Consider the following 22,777-nt stretch of genomic DNA (forward strand, 5'->3'; position numbering starts at 1 on the left):
ATGCTATTTGTCAACGTTGTGCACTTGATTTACAAATCTTGTAGTGAAAAAGTTATGTAGCGGGTAGCTTACTGTTAGATCCGTTTTAGACCATACATTGTTGCGAATGAAATGTAGCTAAAAGTACCAAAAAGTTTTTGAAATGATAATGACACTGATATCTGTCTCTGGTCAGAAGTAATGAGAGATATTCAGTGGCGTCAGTGCCGCGTTCGCAAGCCACGGAGTTCGAGCGGTTACAGCTTGGTTTAATGTAGTCATATAATGCAGGACAGAAAAAAACTAATTACCAGTGATCAGTGGTGTAAAACTAATCACAAAAACAAACTGGAGATTTGTGATATGTTTACTGCAGAAACTGAAGCGCAATTCTGTAGTCTCGTTGTCTACTTTGACAGAAAAAATAATGGAGAGTTAATGAAACTACTGTACATCGACATAGATGTGCGTTTATTGTTCTTCATTGTTTTTTTTTCTTCCTTGGCGGGCTGCGCTGCACTGTCAAGGTAATCCCCACTCTTTGGCTAAATGGATGTCAGCTGCCGGAGACCTAATAAATAAATTTTAAAAAATCCCCACCCTTCGACAGTTGACAAGCAAGTCAGTAGAAAACGCAGCTGCAGCCAACAGCTGCTCGCCTTTAGCTAGTCTGTGCTGTCGTGTAGAACAATGTCTTCACTCTTTTATTTGTATTGTTTTGAATCTGCTGTAACTCGTCGAGTTTTGAAGTACAGAAGAACTAGGAGGTTATGGATTCATCCCATAAATAGCGACAGACATTTAGGAGAGTTTTTTTCTTTACATGAAGAACTTAAGAACTATCCTGAAAAATTGTATTCATATTACAGAATGAATCATAATACATTTTAGTATGTGCTGCAGAACATTCAAGACAAAATTTCGAAACAGAACACAAATTTGAATGTAAATACGGTAGATTAAATAAATGAAATAAAAGTAATTTCTCATGTATCATTATAACAAACGTAATTTCTCCTCACTGATTGTGAAATGTGAGGTAACATCTTAAAATAAAGGACGTGTGCAGTCACACTTGTGATGAAAGCAGAAGGGAGACGTGTGATGCGTATACTGCAGGAGCAGTAGTGCTGCGCCACAGGCTCGCGCCTGCGGTCGGCTCGCGCCGGCAATATTAAACACTCGAGATGTCGCCGGCTCGGCTCCGGGAGGCGTACGCCGTGTCGGCGCGGCCCGGCCGCCAGTGTGAACATCGCAATTCAAAACCATGTGTTTGATATCAAAGCGGGCGGCGGCCCGGCCAGGCTCGGCTCGGCCCGGCCGGCAGTGTAAACGCAGCCTAAGATGTGTGCTGGCTGGCTTCCTCGGCACATGGCTGCGTTCACACTGCCGCCGCCCGCTTTGTTATCAAACACATGGTTTTGAATCGCGGTGTTCACACTGGCGGCCGGGCCGCGCCGACACGGCGTGAGCCTCCCGGAGCCGAGCCGGCGACATCCCGAGTGTTTAATATTGCCGGCGCGAGCCTGTGGAGCAGCACTACAGCTTCTACAGTACACGCATCACTCGTCTCCCTTCTGCTTTCATCACAAGTGTGACTGCACAAGTCTTTTATATTAAGATGTTACCTCACATTTCACAATCAGTGAGGAAAAATTACGTTTATTATGATGATACATGCGAAATTACTTTTATTTCATTTATTTAAGCTACCGTATTTACATGCATTTACAACAATAGCTTGCCGCCACTGAATAGTTCGCATTTACTTGTAAACGGAGGCAGATATGAGTGTCACTGAGGGACGGAAATGTGTCCCTACCAGATGACAATGAATTTTACAACAATAAATAATTAAAGAGACATGGCCATACTATATTCCTTCAATTAAAATAATGATATCGAAATGCGAAGACCTGACAGACAGTTACAGAGAATGACTTTTATAACTTGGCAAAATGTCATGTGATCCAGGGAATACAATTCCACTCGAGCTTTGTTCTGTCATATGATTTTCCTAAGTTCCAAGAGCTATGCACAGTTCCTTATCAGTGGAAATAGAACCACTGAGTCAAAGGGCATCATGTCAAAACTCTTCGCCTATCAATCTGCCTATCTTACAAGGTAATGAAAAGAATTCTGTGAGGTCATCAGTGGCTCCACATGATGAACCATCACCACGCCAAGCGCTGCATCATGAAGAAAAAAGAATAAAAGTTGGAAAATTCTGAAGGAGTATTTCTGCGATACTTCGTTGAAGGCACAGCAAGACATTACCCAAAATGACGAAGCTAATTACCCACTAATGATTCTCAGGAGTCCTATAAACTCTCTTCCCCTCAGAGGTAAGCGTTAGTGAAATTTAAAATACAATAGCATGACTACAATTAATTAAGTTGTACTGCAAACCAAAAAGTGTGTACTAACGTATCTTACCTTATCGTTATACACAAGTTTTCTTCTGCTGTTATACTTCTGCGAAAATTTGTTTTCTGTTTCGAAATTTTGTCTTGAATGTTCTGCAGCACATACTGCAATGTATTATGATTCATTCTGTAATATGAATAAAATTTTTCAGGATAGTTTTTAAGTTCTTCATGTAAAGAAAAAACTCTCCTAAATGTCTGTCGCTATTTATGGGATGAATCCATAACCTACTAGTTCTTCTGTACTTCAAAACTCGAAGAGTTACTGCAGAGTCAAAACAATACCAATAAAAGAGTGATGACATTGTTCTACCGACGGCACAGACTAGCTAAAGGCGAGCAACTGTTGACTGGAGATGCGTTTTCCACTGACTTGCTTGTCAGCTTTCGAAGGGTGGGGATTTTTTTTTAATTTATTTATTTGGCCTCCGGACAACTAAGAGCCATTTAGCCAAAGAGTGGGGATTACCTTGACAGCGCAGCGCAGCCCGCCAAGGAAGGAAAAAAAAAAAAAAACAATGAACAATGAAACGCACATCTGCGTCGATCTACAGTAATTTCATTAACTCTCCATTATTTTTTCTGTAAAAGTAGACAACGAGACTACAGAATTGCGCTTCAGTTTCTGCAGTAAACGTATCACAAACCTCCAGTTTGTTTTTGTGATTAGTTTTACACCAAATTTTATCAGACCTATGTCATTGACACTTCTACCTGTACATGTACTAAGCCAAGCTGTAACCGCGCGAACTCCGTGGCTTGCGGGCGCGGCACTGACCCCACTGAATAGCTCTCATTACTTGTGACCAGAGACAGATATCAGTATCATTATCACTTCAAAAACTTTTTGGTACTTTTAGCTACATTTCATTCGCAACAATGTATGGTCTAAAACGGATCTAACAGCAAGCTACCCGCTACATAACTTTTTCACTACAAGATTTGTAAATCAAGTGCACAACGTTGACAAATAGCATCATTTCACAATGACTGTTAAGAAATATGGAAAGATAAATGATTCAATACGAAGCTAAGGTGTTACACTACCACGTATACAAAAATCAGATTTTTTAGCCGCATACTTTCTTCAAAATCGGTTGGGAAGCGTCACGAAACTAAGAAATCACGCGAAACGAAAAGTAGACTCTTTTTTCACGACGTAAGTAATGCTTTTAAGGAAAAAATAAGTTCATAAAACGTTGTGGCGAAGTCTCACATACCGCTAAGAATTTTTAAAACATGAAAATCGGAGAAGTGGATTTTCCCCCATTTCGCCGTCCCGGCTCGGCGCGGCGCGCAATGTGAATGCACCACACGTCGGCCTGAGCTGGCCAGGCACGAGCCGAGACAGTACGCGTCATCCCGGCCCGGCCCGGCCGGCAGTGTGAACGCAGCCTGGGTAAACCATAAAGAGCTGTGAAGAACCATTTGTGCAGGTTTGCTTGTGCGTTACCAAGCTGATCGTGACAACTTTTTTATCGAATATAGTAACAGGCGATGAAACATGAATTCATCACTTCGAACCCGAAACAAGACAGCAGTCCATGGAGTGGCGCCACACCAAATCTCCTCAGAAGAAAAAGTTCAAAGCCGCACCCTGACCCGGTGAAGTCATGGCTTCCGTCTTCTGGTTCTCTGAAGGGGCTGTTCTGTTTGATGCCCTCTCTCGTAGTGCAACGATCCACTCTGACGTGTATTGTGCTACCCTCAGGAAACTGTACAGGGTGAAAAGTACTTAAACCGACAAACTCTGGGAGGTTGTAGGGGACATCAAAACAAATAGTTTTACCTAATGTCATTTTTTCCTATGAGGAGTATTTAAACCGGTAGATGAAGATTTCTCTGGCGGCAAATTAATTAAACCAGCAAACACTTTCTCATTTTCTTATGACCAAGAGAGAACACATTAACACAACCCAATTTCAATTACAGTAGATTTTCAAAAATTCCTCCTTTGACACGTAAACAAAGGTTACACCGTCGGATCATGTTCTGTCTGACACGGGCAAAAACTCCAGGAGTATCCTGAATTGTTCCCGCTGCTGCTACTATCCGGGCTATCACATCCTCTTGTGATGCAACAGGAGTTGCGTAAACAAGGTTGCGCATCTCTCCCCACACAAAAAAAATTCGTGAGGGGACATATCTGAGGATCGAGCAGGCCATGGTACAGGACCATCTCTGCCAATCCACGTTTCTGGGAACCGTCGGTCCAGGAATCGACGCACACGACAACTGAAATGTGCCGACGCCTCGTCATGTTGGAACCACAAGCGTTGTCGTATAGGGAGCGGGACGTCTTTCAGCAATCCTGGCAATGCTCTGGCGAGAAAATTGTATTAGTGCCTGCCATTTAATGGCCTAGGTAGCAGATACGGCCCAATTGAACAGTCCCCAATAACACCGACCCACACATTAACGAAGAACCGCACTTGATGAGCGCTAGTAACTGTGGCATGTGAGTTATCGTCGTTCCAAACATGCGAATAGTGCATGTTGAAGACTCCATCACGCCCGAACGTTGCTTCATCGGTAAACAACACAGAGGATGGAAATGTAGAATGCATTTAACACTCTTCCAGGTACCTCTGCGAAAACTGTGCTCTGGGTGGATAATCAACTGGTTCCAGGTTGTGGACACGCTGTAAGTGAAATCGACGTAACAACTGCTCTCGAAGGACTGTTCTTACATTCGTCTGATTCGTCCCCATGTTACGTGCAATTGCACGAGTGCTGATTGAAGGATCCCGCTCCACATGCTGCAAGACAGCTTCTTCAAATTGCAGCGTTCTTACGGTGCGACGGCGCCCCTGTCCAGGTAATCTGCTAAATGACCCGGTCTCACGGAGACGTTGGTACACAGCAGCAAAGGTCGTATGATGCGGGATACGGCAATTAGGATATTGTTGTTGATAAACCCACTGTGCAGCTCCGTCCGTTGTGGTGTGCTACGTAGTAGGCACCAACCATATTAGTGTACTGACTCTGGTGTATCGTTCCATCAGTAAACTACTACATTGGTGGACAGCAGTTGCCTACAACTGAATACGCCCTCTAACGACTGAAGAGCGTAATACGGCCTCCACCGGTTTAAATAATCCTCATAGGAAAGAATGACATTAGGGAAAAATATTTGCTTTAATGCCCCTACAACCTCCCAGCGTTTGTCGGTTTAAATACTTCTCACCCTGTATAAACGACTTCAGTGTGTTCTTCGTCAGAAGAATGTAGAGGAACTTCTCCTTCTCCATGACAATGGAAGGCCTCACACAGCGCTGCGTATCCGAGAGCATCTCAGAAAACTTAATTGGACGGTTTTTCTTCATCTACCCAACAGCTCAGATATCGAACCTTCCAACTTCCATCTGTCCCGCCCAGTGAAGAATGCGTTCCGCGGGCAGCAGTACTCGGATGACGGGGAGGTAACTGATGCAGCAAAATGTTTGCTCCGACGTCAAGCAGTAGAGTGGTACCATGCGGGCATACAGGCCTACCAGTAAGGCAGCGAAAGGCCATCGCGTTGAATGGAGATTATGTAGAAAAATTTGGTTTTGTAGCCAAAAGAGTGGGGAATCCCCGGGAGTCCCGAATAAAACTAACCTGCTCTCAGAAAAAAAAATGTGTTGCGTTAGCAATGGATAGTTGATAGAGTGTGTAGTGTTGAAAGTGCCGTGTGTACCTGAATGCATGCCTCTTCCTGCTTGTGAGGCAGGGAGGTACATTCATGCTCATCAATTAAGGATAATGCTGATACATGGTGAAACAACGCTCTCGTGGGCGGTTTGCGGATTTAAATCACCTCGGTCGTCGCACGGTGGCGCTGGCAGCAGTCCGCATAGGCGGAGGTGCGTTGGTGCATGTCAGAGTACGGCGCTGCGAATAAGTGTGCAGACGTTTTCAGTCGCGCTAATGGAGACTGTGTGTTGAAAATGGCTAAAAGAACACACAGTGATGACGTTATTAGGGGTGGAATACTATGGTGACTTTATCGGCTGAGGGTGCAGCTTTGAACTTTTTCTTCTGAGGAGATTTGGTGTGGCGCCACTCCATGGACTGCTGTCTTGTTTCCGGTTCGAAGTGATGAATTTATGTTTCTGGAGGCTGGTCAAACACAGCAGGTCGCAGCATGGGCCCTCCGTGTGCCACAAAGTGTGATCTCAAGATCATGGCTACTATTCCAGCAGACAGGAAACGTGTCCAGGCGCTACAGTACGGGATGTCCACATTGTAGAACACCACAAGAAGACCGATATCTCACCATCAGTGCCCGCAGACGAATACGGAGTACTGCAGGTAGCCTCGCTCGGGACCTTACCGCAGCCACTGGAATAGTTGTCTCCAGACACAAAGTCTACAGACGACTGAACAGACATGGTCTATTCGCCCGGAGACCTGCAAGGTGGATTCCACTGAATCCTGGTCACAGGAGAGCCCGTAAAGCCTAGTGTCAAGAACACAGTACATTGTCTTTGGAACAGTGGTCCCAGGTTATGTTCATGGACGAGTGATTCTCGCCGGGTTTTCATCTCGTGTGAACCAGGAACCAGATACCAACCCCTTAATGGGCTTGAAAGGGACCTGTATGGAAGTCATAGTTTTATGGTGTGGGGTGGGATTATGATTAGTGCACGCACACCCCTGCCTGTCTTTGACAGAGGAACTGTAACAGGTCAGGTGTATCAGGACGTCATTTTGCTCCAGTATGTCCGCCTTTTCAGAGGTACAGTGGTCCCACCTTCCTCCTGGTGGATGATAACGCCCCACCGAGCTGCCATCGTGGAGGAGTACCTTGAAACAGAAGATATCAGGCGAATGGAGTGACCTGCCTGTTCTCTAGATCTAAACCCCATCGAGCACGTCTGGGATGCTCTCGGTCGACTTATTGCTGCACGTCTTCAAACTCCTAGGACACTTTAGGAGCTCCGACAGGCACTGGTGCAAGAATGGGAGGCTATACCCCAGCAGCCGCTCCACCACCTGATCCAGAGTATGCCAACCCGTTGTGCGGCCTGTGTACGTGTGCATGGTGATCATATCCCATATTGATGTCGTGATACATGCGCAGGAAACAGTAGCGTTTTGTATCACATGTGTTTTGGGACGGTTTTCTCAACTTATCACCAATACCGTGGACTTACAGGTCTGTGTCGTGTGTGTTCCCTATGTGCCTACGCTATTAGCGCCAGTTTTGTGTAGTGCCACGTTGTGTGGCACAACATTCTGCAATTATCCTTCATTTATGAGCATGAATGTAGTAGATGTGGTGATAACTTGCAGCGAGACGCAGACGTTACGCTAGCGACGCACCTGTGCAGGAGCGCTGCGGAGTCGAACAGGTGTTTGTAGCGCATCTCGCCCACGTGTAGCTTGCCGGGACCATTGCGAAGCAGCGTGCCCTTCACCCAGTGCGGGATGGTTCCTGTAACAAGCGAGCGCACGTCAGCAAAACGTCACACACAGCGCCAATTGCCGGCTCCTGTCTACATCATCTCCCGCTGGTGATCCTGTACAAGGCAACTCAGAGACAGCATGCTAGTCAGACCAAGTTTCAGAGATAAAATTCACTGACCGTAGGCGAAAATGTTCAGTTCAAAAATGTTCAAATGTGTGTGAAATCTTATGGGAGTTAACTGCTAAGGCCAGCAGCCCTAAGCTTACACACTACTTAACCTAAATTATCCTAAGGACAAACACACACAGCCATGCCCGAGGGAGGACTCTTAACCTTCGCCGGGACCAGGCGCACAGTTCATGACTGCAGCGCCCCAGACCGCTCGGCTAATCCCACGCGGCAAATCTTCAGTATATTCAGTTGTATAATTTGTAGGGTTGTGTGCGCGACATCATCCAGCGCCTGTCGACAGCCACACCAGACCGATCCGAAGAGAGGATCGCCGCGTTGGGACATGACTGAAAACACATTTACACGCGATGTGACAAGAATCGCTCGCAGGTCAAGGTTTTGAACCAGATGCGGTGCGGATACAAGGTTCGGTTCTTGAGGGGGTGGGGGGGATCACGGAGAGGGGGGCGGGGCAGGCAGGGCACAGTTTCCCAGTTTGTTATTGTCTTTCCCCCTAACCCCTTCCAAATATAACCTGCGTCACACTCACTTTTAATACGCCAGAAGTGTTCTCGATTTAAATAATAATAAAAGTGAAAAATTTTGTGTCTAAAATGTACAATGGAAAGTCCAGAACGTAATAACGAAAATATTATGAAAATGATAGATTACTACTCACCATATAGAGGATACATTGAGTCACAGACAGGTACCGTCACACAAACACACACAAACAAACACACACAAACAAACACACAAAAAAACACACAAAAAAACACACAAAAAAACACACAAAAAAACACACAAAAAACACACAAAAAACACACAAAAAAACACACAAAAAACACACAAAAAAACACACAAAAAAACACACAAAAAAACACACAAAAAAACACACAAAAAAACACACAAAAAACACACAAAAACACACAAAAACACACAAAAAAACACACAAAAAAACACACAAAAAACACACAAAAAAACACACACACACACACAAAAAAACACACACACACACACAAAAAAAACACACACACACACACACACACACACACACACACACACACACAAAAACACACACACACGACGACTCACTGACCGCTGAGGCCAGACGGCGTAAAAAAAACTTAGTGATTATGTCTGTGAGCGATCTCAAAAAAAGGTTCAAATGGCTCTGAGCACTATGGGACTTAACTTCTGAGGTCATCAGTCCCCTAGAACTTAGAACTACTTAAACCTAACTAACCTAAGGACATCACACACATCCATGCCCGTGGCAGGATTCGAACCTGCGACCATAACGGTCGCGCAGTTCCAGACTGTAGCGCCTAGAAGCACTCCGGCCGGCGAACGTTCTCTTTTTCTTTTTTTTAAATTTAAATTTCAGTTTCGAGTCGTGCCATTCAGCCATCTCCAGTAATAATGGAAATATTGCGTATTGAAGACGACTTTATTATCAGTTACAACGATACGAACGTAAGAGCAACACTACACCCACTCCGTGATCAGGAAAAATCTCGGAGTCGGCTACCGAGGCGGATGTGTGTATGTGTATGTGTATGTGTGTGTGTGTGTGTGTGTATGAAAAGCCCTTTTGGCCAAAAGCTCAAACGTATAGCAGTCTTTATGTTGTGCCTGTCTGCGACTCAGCGTCTCCACTATATGGTGAGTAGCAATCTATGCTTTTCATAACACTGTCTATAAAACGTTGTTTACATCAGCGTTTAGAACATCGTTTTAGCATAGCTTCTCAAAAACTGCGATGTGGAGAGATATTGCAGTTGAAAAGCTTTCGTTGCAAAATTTGAGAAGAAGGTGCAGCTGATCTAAGGAAATTTCATTTCGCTACTAAAAGTGGCTGAAGGTCATGGAACACTTCTAGTACAGCTGTCATACAAATTCATTTCGGATGTTTCCAAATGTTGTGTTATAAGAACACGAATTTGCGGTAGGTCAAGTAATTTTTACTGAGTGCTGTGCTATGCTTCACAGTGACAGAATTACATGACAGTATTTTCAACATTTTCTGCAAGTCCCTGTACACAATTCCTCCACGGTAGAAATCCACTCTTTGGCCACGCAGCCACTCAAAAACCGCTATGTGAACGTCCTCATGGTTGAAATATCTCTTCCTCCCTCCCCACCCTCAGAAGTTCTTTCAATTTGTCAACAAGACAGAAATCGCATGGTGCATGATGTTTCTTCCTTCCCGATCTGCTTCATCCACGTCTGTGTAGCCTTGGTCAAATTGTTGGCACCATTTCACTACAGTTGAACGCGGCATGCCATTTGGTTCATATACCGCCAAAATTTCTCGGCAATTAATTTGGAAATTTGTGGTAAGGTCTTATGGGACCAAACTGCTGAGTTCATCGGTCCCTAAGCTTACACACTACTTAATCTAACTTAAAGTAACTTACGCTAAGGACAACACACACACACACACCCATGCCCGAGGGAGGACTCGAACCCCCGACGGGGAGAACCGCGCGGACCGCGTGACAAGACGCCCCAGACCGCGCGGCTACCCCGCACGGCTCACAGTAAGTCTGTGTACAATTTAGACGTTATGTGCGCAACAATCGCACTACCCGCGTACTTCGACTTCGTTTCCCATTGCCACGCCACTTCAGTTACACGCTGTGATGCATCGTGTGCCCTTCTGAAGAGGACGTGATTCAGATTTATTATTTAAAGTTGAAAAAAATTGAAAATGGAAAGGAAGTTCCGGGTGCACCTAACAATGCTATAAATACCAAACGTGGTTCAGCTGTGGTTTCTCGTGAGCTCTGCCAATACTATCATAAATTCCATTAATTCTATAGAATATGTTCAGACACTTTCCACGTTTTGGAGCAACTGACAAAGCAGGACAAACATTTACGACTTGCTACTTGTACTGTTGAGAAAGTAATAATTACAATAAGGTAAACTGGTGAAAGTGTTTGGCTGACGTTAAAAATGCTGCAAGGAAAGTTTGGTTTTAGACTCCCAGCGTCTTTTCATTTCATTAAGTGTTTTCATTCCGAGCTTCGGCGTGGGTCCGCGGCACAAAAAAAAGAGAAACACGAGAGGGCTCTGCATTCCGCGCAGCAGGCTGAACTAGCCTCGCGCGTGGCGCCTAGCTTCCAACATCGTCGTGGACAACTTCCAACATATCTCACGTATTTTCTCGAGAATTGAAAGAGTCTCTCTCCTTCCATCGTTAAAAACAATTTCAATTGCCAACTATATTACGTATGCAGTAATGTAGGACCTAAAACGCACGAAACGTAAATTGGCTAGCAACTGCGAACGTTACAAAACAAACGCAGTGTTTTGCTTTATAATAGTGTCACAATAACTATGGGAAATAACGAGAAGAAAACTAGTTTATTATTAAGCTGTGATGTCAGGCTATAAGACGCAAAAAATTGTAATTAGTATTATGTTTTAGCCGAAAAGTTCGCTCAAAATCGAATAAGAAAGAATGCATAGTGGAGCATACATGCGAGTCCACAAAGCAGCGGTTTTTAATTTTTTGCGCGGAAAGTTTTACTGAGAAACTAATTACCGATACGGTTATGTTACCTCTCACACGACAGTGTAATGGCGCCATTTTTGAACATGACAATCCCCTCCACACATAGTATGTGTCTCTATGAACTGTGTGGCCAGCAAGATTCCCAGATCTACACTACTGGCCATTAAAATTGCTACACCAAGGAGATGACGTGCTACAGACGCGAAATTTAACCGAATAGGAAGAAGATGCTGTGATGTGCAAATTATTAGCTTTTCAGAGCATTCACACAAGGTTGGGCGCCGGTGGCTACACCTACAACATGCTGACATGAGGAAATTTTGCAACCGATTTCTCATACACAAACAGCAGTTGACCGGCGTTGCCTGGTGAAACGTTGTTGTAATGCCTCGTGCAAGGAGGAGAAACGCGTACCATCACATTTCCGACTTTGATAAAGGTCCGATTGTAGCCTATCGCGATTGCGGTTTATCGTACCGCGACACTGGTGCTCGCGTTGGTCGAGATCCAATGACTGTTAGCAGAATATGGAATCGGCGGGTTCAGGAGGTTAATACGGAACGCCGTGCTGGATCCCAACGGCCTCGTATCACTAGCAGTCGAGATGACAGGCATCTTATCCGCATGGCTCTAACGGATCGTGCAGCCACGTCTCGATCCCTGAGTCAACACATGGGGACGTTTGCAAGACAACAACTATCTGCACGAACAGTTCGACGACGTTTGCAGCAGCATGGACTATCAGCTCGGAGACCGTGGCTGCGGTTACCCTTGACGCTGCATCACAGACAGGAGCGACTGCGATGGTGTACTCAACGACGAACCTGGGTGCACGAATGGCAAAACTTAATTTTTTCGGATTAATCCAGGTTCTGTTTACAGCATCATGATGGTCGCATCCGTGTTTGGCGACATTGCGGTGAACGCACATTGGAAGCGTGTATTCGTCATAGCCATACTGGCGTATCACCTGGCATGATGGTATGGGGTGCCATTGGTTAGACGTCTCGGTCACCTCTTGTTCGCATTGACGGCACTTTGAACAGTGGACGTTACATTTCAGATGTGTTACGACCCATGGCTCTACCCTTCATTCGATCCCTGCGAGACCCTACATTTCAGCAGGATAATGCAGAACCGCATGTTGCAGGTCCTGTACGGGTCTTTCCCGATACAGAAAATGTTCGACTGCTGCCCTGGCCAGCACATTCTCCAGATATGTCACCAATTGAAAAGTCTGGTTAATGGTGGCGGAGCAACTGGCTCTTCAGAATACGCTAGTCACTACTATTGATAAACCGTGGTATCGTGTTGTAGCTGCATGCGCAGCTGTACCTGTACACGTCATCCAAGCTCTGTTCGACTCAATGCCGAGACATATGAAGGCCGTTATTACGGCCGGAGGTGGTGGTTCTGGGTACTGATTTCTCAGGATCTATGCACCCAAATTGCGTGAAAATGTAATCACATGTCAGTTCTAGTATAATATATTTGTCCAATGAATACCCGTTAATCATCTGCATTTCTTGTTGGTGTAGCAATTTTAATGGCCAGTAGAGTATGACTTGTAATACTCTCCGCAATAGATATCTGAAAGTGTGGGTGGCGGCACGGAGAGAACTGCCGCTGAGTTCCGTCATTACCAGGCAACTCAGTTACCCGTTCCAGCTCTCCATCTTTAAATTTATAATCACCAAATCACTTTCGCTACCTCTATTTACGCCACCTGAGCATATGATTGTTTTATCTGTTTCGTCGTCGAAGGGGATTTGCTGCATGTTTTCTCATTCAATTTTTTAAACGTGTTTGCACAACGGAATCCAATCTTCTTCAGTCATTAAGTTTATCCTCGCACAAATGCAAGTTTGATCAGCGTAAACAACGTCTCTGTTTTCCTACCTATTTTTTTTTAAAATTGCTTCAAATACGCAATTCTTTTTTCACTGACGTCGCTTCTCCATAACAATATGAGCCTGATTGATTTTTTTGCCGCAGCGAAAGCCTAATTTCTTTAATAAGCACCTTACACCAGTGTCGCTGGCGTGGAGCGCACCTGAACAGATATTGAAGACAGAATAAAAAACGTTGAGAGGCATTATTTTTCAGCACACCCTCATACGTCTTCCGTTTAACACCTAGTCTCCATTCTAGAAGAGTTGTTACTACTATGAGAGCTTCTCTAGTTCCCTTCCCTGACTTGAAACCAAACTAATCCTGAGAGAGATGTTATTAAAGTTTTTTAATCCTGTTCTTGGTTACACTGAGCATTATTTTCGACGCACGCGACAGCAGTGTTAGTTTTAAATAGTTTAGACATTCAGTGACATTTCCTTTCTTCGGTGTCTATGTGTGACAAAGTTTCTACTATTTACTGTACCATAAAATACAGGGTGACACACGGGAGGCGGACGGTTTTTAATGAAATAATACTCAGCCAACTTTAAAATTAACGCATGTTTATTTACACAAAATCAAAGCTCATTATTTGCCATTTTAGTTAACAAAGTTGTTTGTGAAAAATAATGTCGTCAAGGCGAAGTCCATTATTTCGAATGCGCGACTCAAGTCTCTTCGCAAAATCCTCCATCACACGGACTAAAATCTCTGCAGGGATGGCAGCAATTTCTTGAATGATTGCATTCTTCAACTCATCCAAATTTCGTGGTTTGTGGTTATAGACACAGTTCTTAAGGTACCCCCACAGAAAAAAGTCACATACTGACAAGTCGGGAGACCTGGGAGGCCAAGGAACATTGGCAAAGCGTGAGATTATCCGGCCAGGAAACATGCGTCTAAGAACTGTCATTGAAGTGTTTGCGGTGTGCGATGTTGCCCTATCCTGCTGGAACCAAACGCGTTTTAAAGGGATTCGTAGTTTTCTTAATTCTGATTTCAAGAATGTTTCAAGCATACGAAGCACAGTAACTGTGGCCCCGTTCTCTTCAAAAAAATAACGTCTAATAATGCCAACAGAGCCAAGAGCATACAAGACTGTTACTTTTTCTGAGGGTAGAGGACGCTGGTGGATAAGGTGTGGATGCTCTGGAGCCCAGTAACGTAGGTTTTGCTTGTTCACGGTCCCATTTAAATGAAAATGAGCTTCATCGCTCATCAATAAAATTTCATTTTCATTCGACCCCAAAATCACTTGCATTCTGTAAGCGAAGTCTTCTCGTACAGCAATATCAGTTTCCTTAAGTTGTTGGGCAATGAACATTTCGTAGGTATGGAATTTTTAATTCTTTATGCAAAATTTGTCTAACCAATTCACGATTGATTCGTAACTCACTAGCATGACGTCTAGCTGACCGTCCTGGGCTTCTGACTGCCGCTTTCCTTACCCTTTCAACGTTTTCTGGTGTCGTTACTCTGCGTTGCGGGCCAAGATGCTTCTTACCCAGTATGTTTCCAGTTGATCTGAAGTTTTCCACCCATCTGAGGATTGTGTTACGGCTCGGAACAGCTCCATGTCGACTGACATTAAACCGCGCACGAAACAATCGCTGCGTAGCAATTATAGACTCACCACTTTTCACGAAACTGTCAGACAAACACTCGGCGTTGCAAGTCCCACTGCTCCATAGTGACTGAGTAAATGAAATGGCGTCTAGTGTGGATCAGAATTATCCCCACCATGACCACCTCCCACCACCGTGCCCTCAGTACTACGCAGTTCAAAACCGTCCGTCTCCCGTGTGTCACCCTGCACTCGCCGCTTTGCGTGATACCATTTGCCAAAAATCTCTTTTCGACTTCGAACGTCGTGTCTTCTCACTCCATATTGTGCATGGTGCGACAGTCTTTTCGCTGCTGATGACTGAACTTCCGACGTCACACTGGGTAAAGCGGGGCCCCTGCAGTGGGCTTGTGACGTCACACTAGTAGGCTTGTCCACCACACGTCGGGAAGGCTCGACTCCGTGCACGGCCCACGAGAAATCACTATTAATTGAAAAGGTAGAGATTTAAGGTCTTCATTTTGTCCTGTGCTGTCGAGAGCTTGCATGCATGTAAATCCGCAGCCAAGAATTATTAAACCCTCCTGAAATTGTTTATCGCTCCCCGGCAGAGACGGCTGCTGACACCTACAGTGTCACGTGCCGTGACGTAAGCGCCACGGCCGGTGTACACAGGCGGGACTTGGCTTTGGGTTTGTCTCGAAATAAAACTTGCCACGCCCGCTGCTACAGCAAGCAGATAGCCGCGTCGAAGGCGCCAGTTGTCTAGCAGACACAACGCAGCTACTAATACGTGTGTCTTGAAACTTGCTGCCTGGTTGCCGTGGGCTGAGAAGACGTTTCAAAACACCTTCGAAAGAGGACGCTGTGCGATAAGCAGTTGTTTTTTAATCATCTGTTCGTGAATGCAAATATCGTAGATTCCAGCGATCACATTGCAATGCCCTCAGATGTGTCTGAAATTACCATAGAGTAAATATCTCTGGAGTGAGCATTCACATGCGCAGAACAGATTTTGTGTTGTCAACATGCGTTGCCGGCCAGGTCACGTGTTCTCGGGACGTCGTGTGTTTGTCCGTACAACGCCCTGTGTATTTAGAATGTCACTACATCCCTAGTACAGACGGATTCTTTTCGTACGTATCGTGGATTATTTATATATGTTGCGCAGACATTTTAACAGTATCCATTTGATACCGGGAAAACCAGCTACGTAACTTTTAAGGGCAAGTGATATTACATCCAGCTTCTTTGCGATAGGTGTCACAGTTCAGATGCACTCTATTTTTGGTAGTTTTCTGTATAATACGGCACTTTATAGTATTACAGAGCCTGATGTACATTTTTGCAGTGATAGTCTTACAAAACGACTTGACAGTACGCTAGTACTTTTGCAAGTGTCCGAAAAACACCATTAGCGGTTACATCCCTGCTAATTCGTCCTTTTTTCTGCTATTTCTGCGTATTTATTTCCTCGTTTTTGCGACCTGAAGCACAATTTTTCTTACTGATGACACTGAGTATTTATTTAATACATTTTACGTTCTCTCTCCCAGTTTATTAAATTAGACTGAGTAATCTATATACACAATCGACAAGTCACTGATAAATTCATGGAGGATTGTATTTGCTGAAACAACTAACCATCCCCTTTCCTGTTCCACTAGCAAATTTACGAGAGGAAGCGATTGTTTGTAAGCTTTTGTACGAGCCGTAACATCTATTATATAGTCATAAAATCGTAGAAAAATAGGTCTACAGACTCAAGCCTTAATTATAATGCGTCTCGAAATTTTTAAACATATACAGTGTCTCTTACAAATATGATAACTATAATTAGAGCTACATGGTATGTACCCATGAAAAGTTACTATCCATCCTTTCACATATTTTTCTTTGCATTCGTAGAAACAACAGGAATTCACCATCGCTATTACACTATCAACAAAAGGTGAAACACAACAAAAACTCTTGATATTATAAACTTCAAACGCTGCGGAAAGCACACACGCACAGCGAAGTCCCGAAAACACGTGACAATCCTAATTAAATGTTGACAACATGCGCAGAACGCAATGATCACTCCAGAGATATTTACTCTATGGAAATTACGCGCAGTCTTGTTGTGTAACATCACGTCTTTCAGTGCCAGTGTTGTGCCACAGGAGTGACGTATGCGCGTGTTGAGGTTTCGCGTCGGCCCTGGGCGCGGTCTTTCAACCGCCTCGCTGACTCACCGCGGTCTTGTCAGAGCGGGTCCTTGGACGCAGCAGACCTCCGGATAACTGGTAAAGAACCAGAAAAAAAGCACAAGATACGGAAATACGCACCAGAGATGCGGCAGTGCAGTCTCGGTGAACAACGCACGAAAGCAAGTAGACACACAAATTCGGTGAGCTCCGTTTGGAGCAGGTCGGTATTATCTTCTGTAAACCACTGTGAAGTGCGTGTCAGAGGGTACTTTTAGTGGCCCATACATCAGGATTTCTTCTCCTTCGGTTCGCGGCTAGAGCATGGGAAGCATGGCTGCTGTGACCTGTTACTTGCCTAATTTTATCAACACGATGTACATGTAGAGAGCTGTAAAATGTTCGTAGTTTCTGCCCTGAAACATGGTTCTTTAAGAGCTAGCGCAGAAGTCGAACACACTCAGGATAGAGGTACATCAGGCAGCTCCGATACTGATGGAGACAATCGATTCAGTCGGTAGTATGGAAATAATTTACTGATTTGGTTGAAGCTTCACGCATCGGTTGAATAAATTCGTTCATTCTTCTGAGTGAAACCAAGAGAACAACCTAATGAAAAAAAATATATATTTCAGTCAGCAATTGTTGTTGTTGTGGTCTTCAGTCCTCAGACTGATTTGATGCAGCTCTCCATGCTACTCTATCCTGTGCAAGCTGCTTCATCTCCCAGTACCTACTGCAACCTACATCCCTCTGAATCTGCTTAGTGTATTCATCTCTTGGTCGCCCTCTACGATTTTTACCCTCCACGCTGCCCTCCAATACTGAATTGGTGATCCATTGATGCCTCAGAACATGTCCTACCAACCGATCCCTTCTTCTAGTTAAGTTGTGCCACAAATTCCTCTTCTCGCCAATTCTGTTCAATAACTCCTCATTAGTTATGTGATCTACCCATCTAATCTTCAGCATTCTTCTGTAGCACCACATTTCGAAAGCTTCTATTCTCTTCTTGTCCAAACTATTTATTGTCCATGTTTCACTTCCATACATGGCTACACTCCATACAAATACTTTCAGAGAAGGCTTCCTGAGACTTAAATCTATACTCGACGTTAACAAATTTCTCTTCTACAGAAACGCTGTTCTTGCCATTGCCAGTCTACATTTTATATCCTCCCTACTTCGACCATCATCAGTTATTTTGCTCCCCAAATAGCAAAACTCCTTTACTACTTTAAGTGTCTCGTTTCCTAATCTAATTCCTTCAGCATCACCCGACATAATTCGACTACATTCCATTATCCACATTTTGCTTTTGTTGATGTTCATCTTATATCCTCCTTTCAAGACACTGTCCATTCCGTTCAACGGCTCTTCCAAGTCCTTTGCTGTCTCTGACAGAATTACAATGTCATCGGCGAACCTCAAAGTTTTTATTTCTTCTCCATGCATTTTGATACCTACTCCGCATTTTTCTTTTGTTTCCCTCACTGCTTGCTCAATATACAGATTGAATAACATCGGGGACAGGCTACAACCCTGTCTCACTCCCTTCCCAACCGTTGCTTCCCTTTCATGCCCCTCGACTCTTATAACTGCCCTCTGGTTTCTCTACAATTTATAAATAGCCTTTCGCTCCCTGTATTTTACCCCTGCCACCTTCAGAATTTGAAAGAGTTTTCCAGTCAACATTGTCAAAAGCTTTCTCCAAGTCTACAAATGCTAGAAACGTAGGTTTGCCTTTCCTTAATCTATCTTCTAAGATAAGTCGTAGGGTCAGTGTTTCCTGTCTGTATGTGTGCATGTGTGCATGTAGAGAGATCTAAAATGTTCGTGGTTTCTGCCCTGAAACATGGTTCTTTAAGCGCTAGCGCAAAAGTCGAACACACACAGGATAGAGGTACATCACGCAGCTCCGATACTGATGGAGACAATCGATTCAGTCGGTAGTATGGAAATAATTTACTGATTTGGTTGAAGCTTCACGCATCGGTTGAATAAATTCGTTCATTCTTCTGAGTGAAACCAATGTTATGAGAACAAACGAATGAAAAAAAATCGATTGAGTCAGCAGTAGTTTCATGTATTCGTTGCGTTGTTATGCAGTCATTTCTTTCGGCTGAAACCAGTGTGCAGGAACAATCGAATGACAAGAATCGATATAGGCCGTTGTATTTTTGCGTACAGACTAAACCATTCATTCTTTCTTTTTAAATGAAGCCACTCTGTAGTTTTTCTGTCTGTTGGAGCATGCATTTGTTCTTTCAACTGAAACTGCTCTTCAGCGTTTGATGACTGAGGGATCCATTCGTCGTTCAGAGTGAAACCAGTCTGCAGTGCTGCCACTGGTTGAACTAAAGCAATAGTTTACACTGGCAAGTTGCGCATAAAAGTTCCTTTAGCGTTACTTCAAGAAGAAAGGAATGCTGCCAACGTTTGGCAACAGTTTGTGTTATGTTTTGCCGAAAAGGTAATTAAAAATCGTTAGAATGTAGCCCTGAAACACTTATTCAGTCGTTTATCTGTGTGAAAGGAAAATATTTTGTGCAGAAAATTACGCCACTGGCTACGTACGTGCAAATCACATCCATACAAACAAAGCTGTCTACATTTCACAACCTGCGAGGAGTAGCCGACATAATGTAAGAATAAGTAGTGTTCACGTTCATACCTTCGTACTTCACTTTCACAATTAAATCTCTCTGCAGCCAATACTGTATACAGTCTGTAATAAGTTCGTACCCCTGTGGAACGCTAGGAGCGGCAAATGGACTCAACTGACAGTTGATCGTCTTCGTGTTGTCAAGTCATTAGTGACTGAACTCTGTTATCAAATGGTTCAAATGGCTCTGAGCACTATGGGACTCAACATCTGAGGTCATCAGTCCCCTAGAACTTAGAACTACTTAAACCTAACTAACCTAAGGACATCATACACATCCATGCCCGAGGCAGGATTCGAACCTGCGACCGTAGGTCCCGGACTGAAGTGCCTAGAACCGCACGGCCACCACGGCCAGCGAACTCTGTTATCGCTCGTTATCATTGTTATTGTCATTCTGGTATTTGCTGTTTATAAATAGCTTTTAGTTCAGTTTTTCTTCCGTGTTTAGGAATAGTGCGTCTGGACAATAGTGAACTTCGTGTCTGGATCAAGATGCTTGCTTGGGATTAGGAAAAATCGTACGACTGTATAAAAAAATGTTTCTCCAGATAAATTCAATGCGATATATGGTATATACTAGGATGATTCATATTCTGTAAGAATATTAATTGCCGGCCGCGGTGGCCGTGCGGTTCTAGGCGCTGCAGTCCGGAACCGCGGGACTGCTACGGTCGCAGGTTCGAATCCTGCCTCGGGCATGGATATGTGTGATGTCCTTAAGTTAGTTAGGTTTAAGTAGTTCTAAGTTCTAGGGGACTGATGACCTAAGCTGTTAAGTCCCATAGTGCTCAGAGCTATTTTAAGAATATTAAAGTAATTCAATGAAAATCAACAAATGAAAGCAATATATTTCGCGAAAGTGTATTTTCAACTTTTGGCAGTATATGTTTTTAGCTCAAGTGATTAAGTCACCAAACAAAAAACAATGTCTCCTATATGCTTTCTGATCGCACACCTGACATTTACCGAAAGAGAACTATCGGCGGTTTATGCAACCTACAGCAAGAGAGAGAGAGAGAGAGAGAGAGAGAGAGAGAGAGAGAGAGAGAGAGAGAGAGAGAGAGAGAGAGTCAATAAATCCAAATCACAGACTTAAAATTTCGTGCATTTAAACGTAAATTTATAATGTGGCATCAGTTGTTAGAATTTTAAAACCAACCAAATATCGAAACACGTGTAAGCAGATATAAATCCTCGAGCAATCATGGAAGCAACGCATTAGGTTCGCTTCAGTATCAGCATGTGGACAATATTTGAAGCTTTTTAAATCCTATACAGACACACCACTATTGTCTTTGGCAATTCTCAACGACGAGAACATAACGCCTTTAATAATTAATCGAGGCTTTAGATTATGTTTCTGCCTTCCCCCATTATTATTCATCCTATATAGCCAACATGGTCAAACAATGGAAACTATATCTGCAACAGTTATTTACATTCAGTAACATGAAGCTATAGATGTATCGCTCTTTCCTGATGGTCAGATTGTTATTCCCTCCTCCGAAGATAATTTACGGAAAGTAGAGCATCTACTGCATACCATAGCTAAAACGTACACTGCGAATTTTCAGATTATAAATCAAAGTTACGGCCTTTAAAGAAAAACAAATTGCAAGATCAAAAATATACCTAAGGTTTACCTAACTCTCGCCGGCCGGGGTGGCCGAGCGGTTCTAGGCGCTACAGTTTGGAACCGCGCGACCGCTTCGGTCGCAGGTTCGAATCCTACCTCGGGCGTGAATGTGTGTGACGTCCTTATGTTAGTGAGGTTTAAGTAGTTCTAAGTTCTAGAGGATTGATGGCCTCAGAAGTAAAGTCCCATAGTGCTCAGAGCCATTTGAATCATTTGAACCTAACTCTAAAAAATATCAAACTTTAGGTACGTTGGTTTCAATATCGCGACCGAAAGATCTAGAGGAAGTTAGCTTACTTCTCTTGGATGTGGGACACCGTCGGATGAACCTGACGAAAACCTGTCGCATTAGAAACGCAGCTTATACTCTACAAGACATTGCCACTCCCAACTCTTCCGTACGCCAGTAAAACAGGGATCCCTAACGTCAACAACAGTAGCTGAAGCAAACCCAGAGAGATTAAGTTTATGAGAGGACCAAAAAGTTGCAGCAGACTGAATTACATGCGCAATGAAGACACAAGAAATGGTGTTAAAGAGTTTTTCAATAACCGAAAAAATCGAGAAGTACATACAACATGGGCTTAACCGTGTGCTTCGAATTGGCAATGGACGGTTACAAGAACAAGCTGTTGAACGTCGATCCATAGGCAAAAGAAACTTACGTAAATGAAGAGCAACGATTAGATGGGCTGGCCGGCTAATTTGTGAATTTTAGATGAAACCAATATTTTTTTTTAAAAAAGAAAGAGGAAGTATTTGGAGATGAGGTGAGTGATATGATACTACGAGATTAATTTGACAGAGCACTGAAAGACTAAAATCGAAACAAGTCACCCAGAGTAGACCATTTTCCCTAAGAATTTATTAGATGCTTGGATGAACCAGTCATCTCAAAAGTACATGATACGTGACAAAGGCAAAATACGTTGTTACTTGAACAAGATTGTAACAGTACCATTTCCAAACAAGGCAGCCGCTGCCAGGGCTGACTATTACCGAACCATTAGTTTAATTAGCCATGGTTGCAAAATATTGACACAAATATTTAAATAAAAGCGTCATAGAATCGACCTTCTGGAGATCAGTTTAGGTTCCGGAAAGTTAAATCGTATGGCATTGTTGACTGCGCGACCATAAGGGATAGTTTCAGCCATCTAGTCGGCAGAGACAGCAAAGGACTCGGAAGAGCCGTTGAACGGAATGGACAGTTTCTTGAAAGGATGGTATGAGATGAACATAAACAAAAGCAAAACGAAGATAATGGAATGTAGTCGAATTAAGTCGGGTGAAGCTGAGGGAATTAGATTAGGAAATGAGACACTTAAAGTAGTAA

At 43.7% G+C, this 22,777-nt stretch overlaps 1 protein-coding gene across 3 annotated transcripts in view; it reads right to left on the reverse strand.

The window, feature by feature from the left end:
* LOC124802489 (carotenoid isomerooxygenase) overlaps nt 1-22,777 on the reverse strand; it is a 376,100-nt gene that overhangs the window by 80,249 nt on the left and 273,074 nt on the right. For all 3 annotated transcript variants that reach the window (XM_047263303.1, XM_047263304.1, XM_047263302.1), the window contains one exon: nt 7,713-7,824. In XM_047263303.1, the coding sequence (XP_047119259.1) occupies nt 7,713-7,824 (112 nt within the window). The remainder of the gene's footprint in view (nt 1-7,712; nt 7,825-22,777) is intronic.

This window comes from Schistocerca piceifrons, chromosome 6 (assembly GCF_021461385.2).
Source record: "Schistocerca piceifrons isolate TAMUIC-IGC-003096 chromosome 6, iqSchPice1.1, whole genome shotgun sequence".
NCBI classification, from domain to species: domain Eukaryota; kingdom Metazoa; phylum Arthropoda; class Insecta; order Orthoptera; family Acrididae; genus Schistocerca; species Schistocerca piceifrons.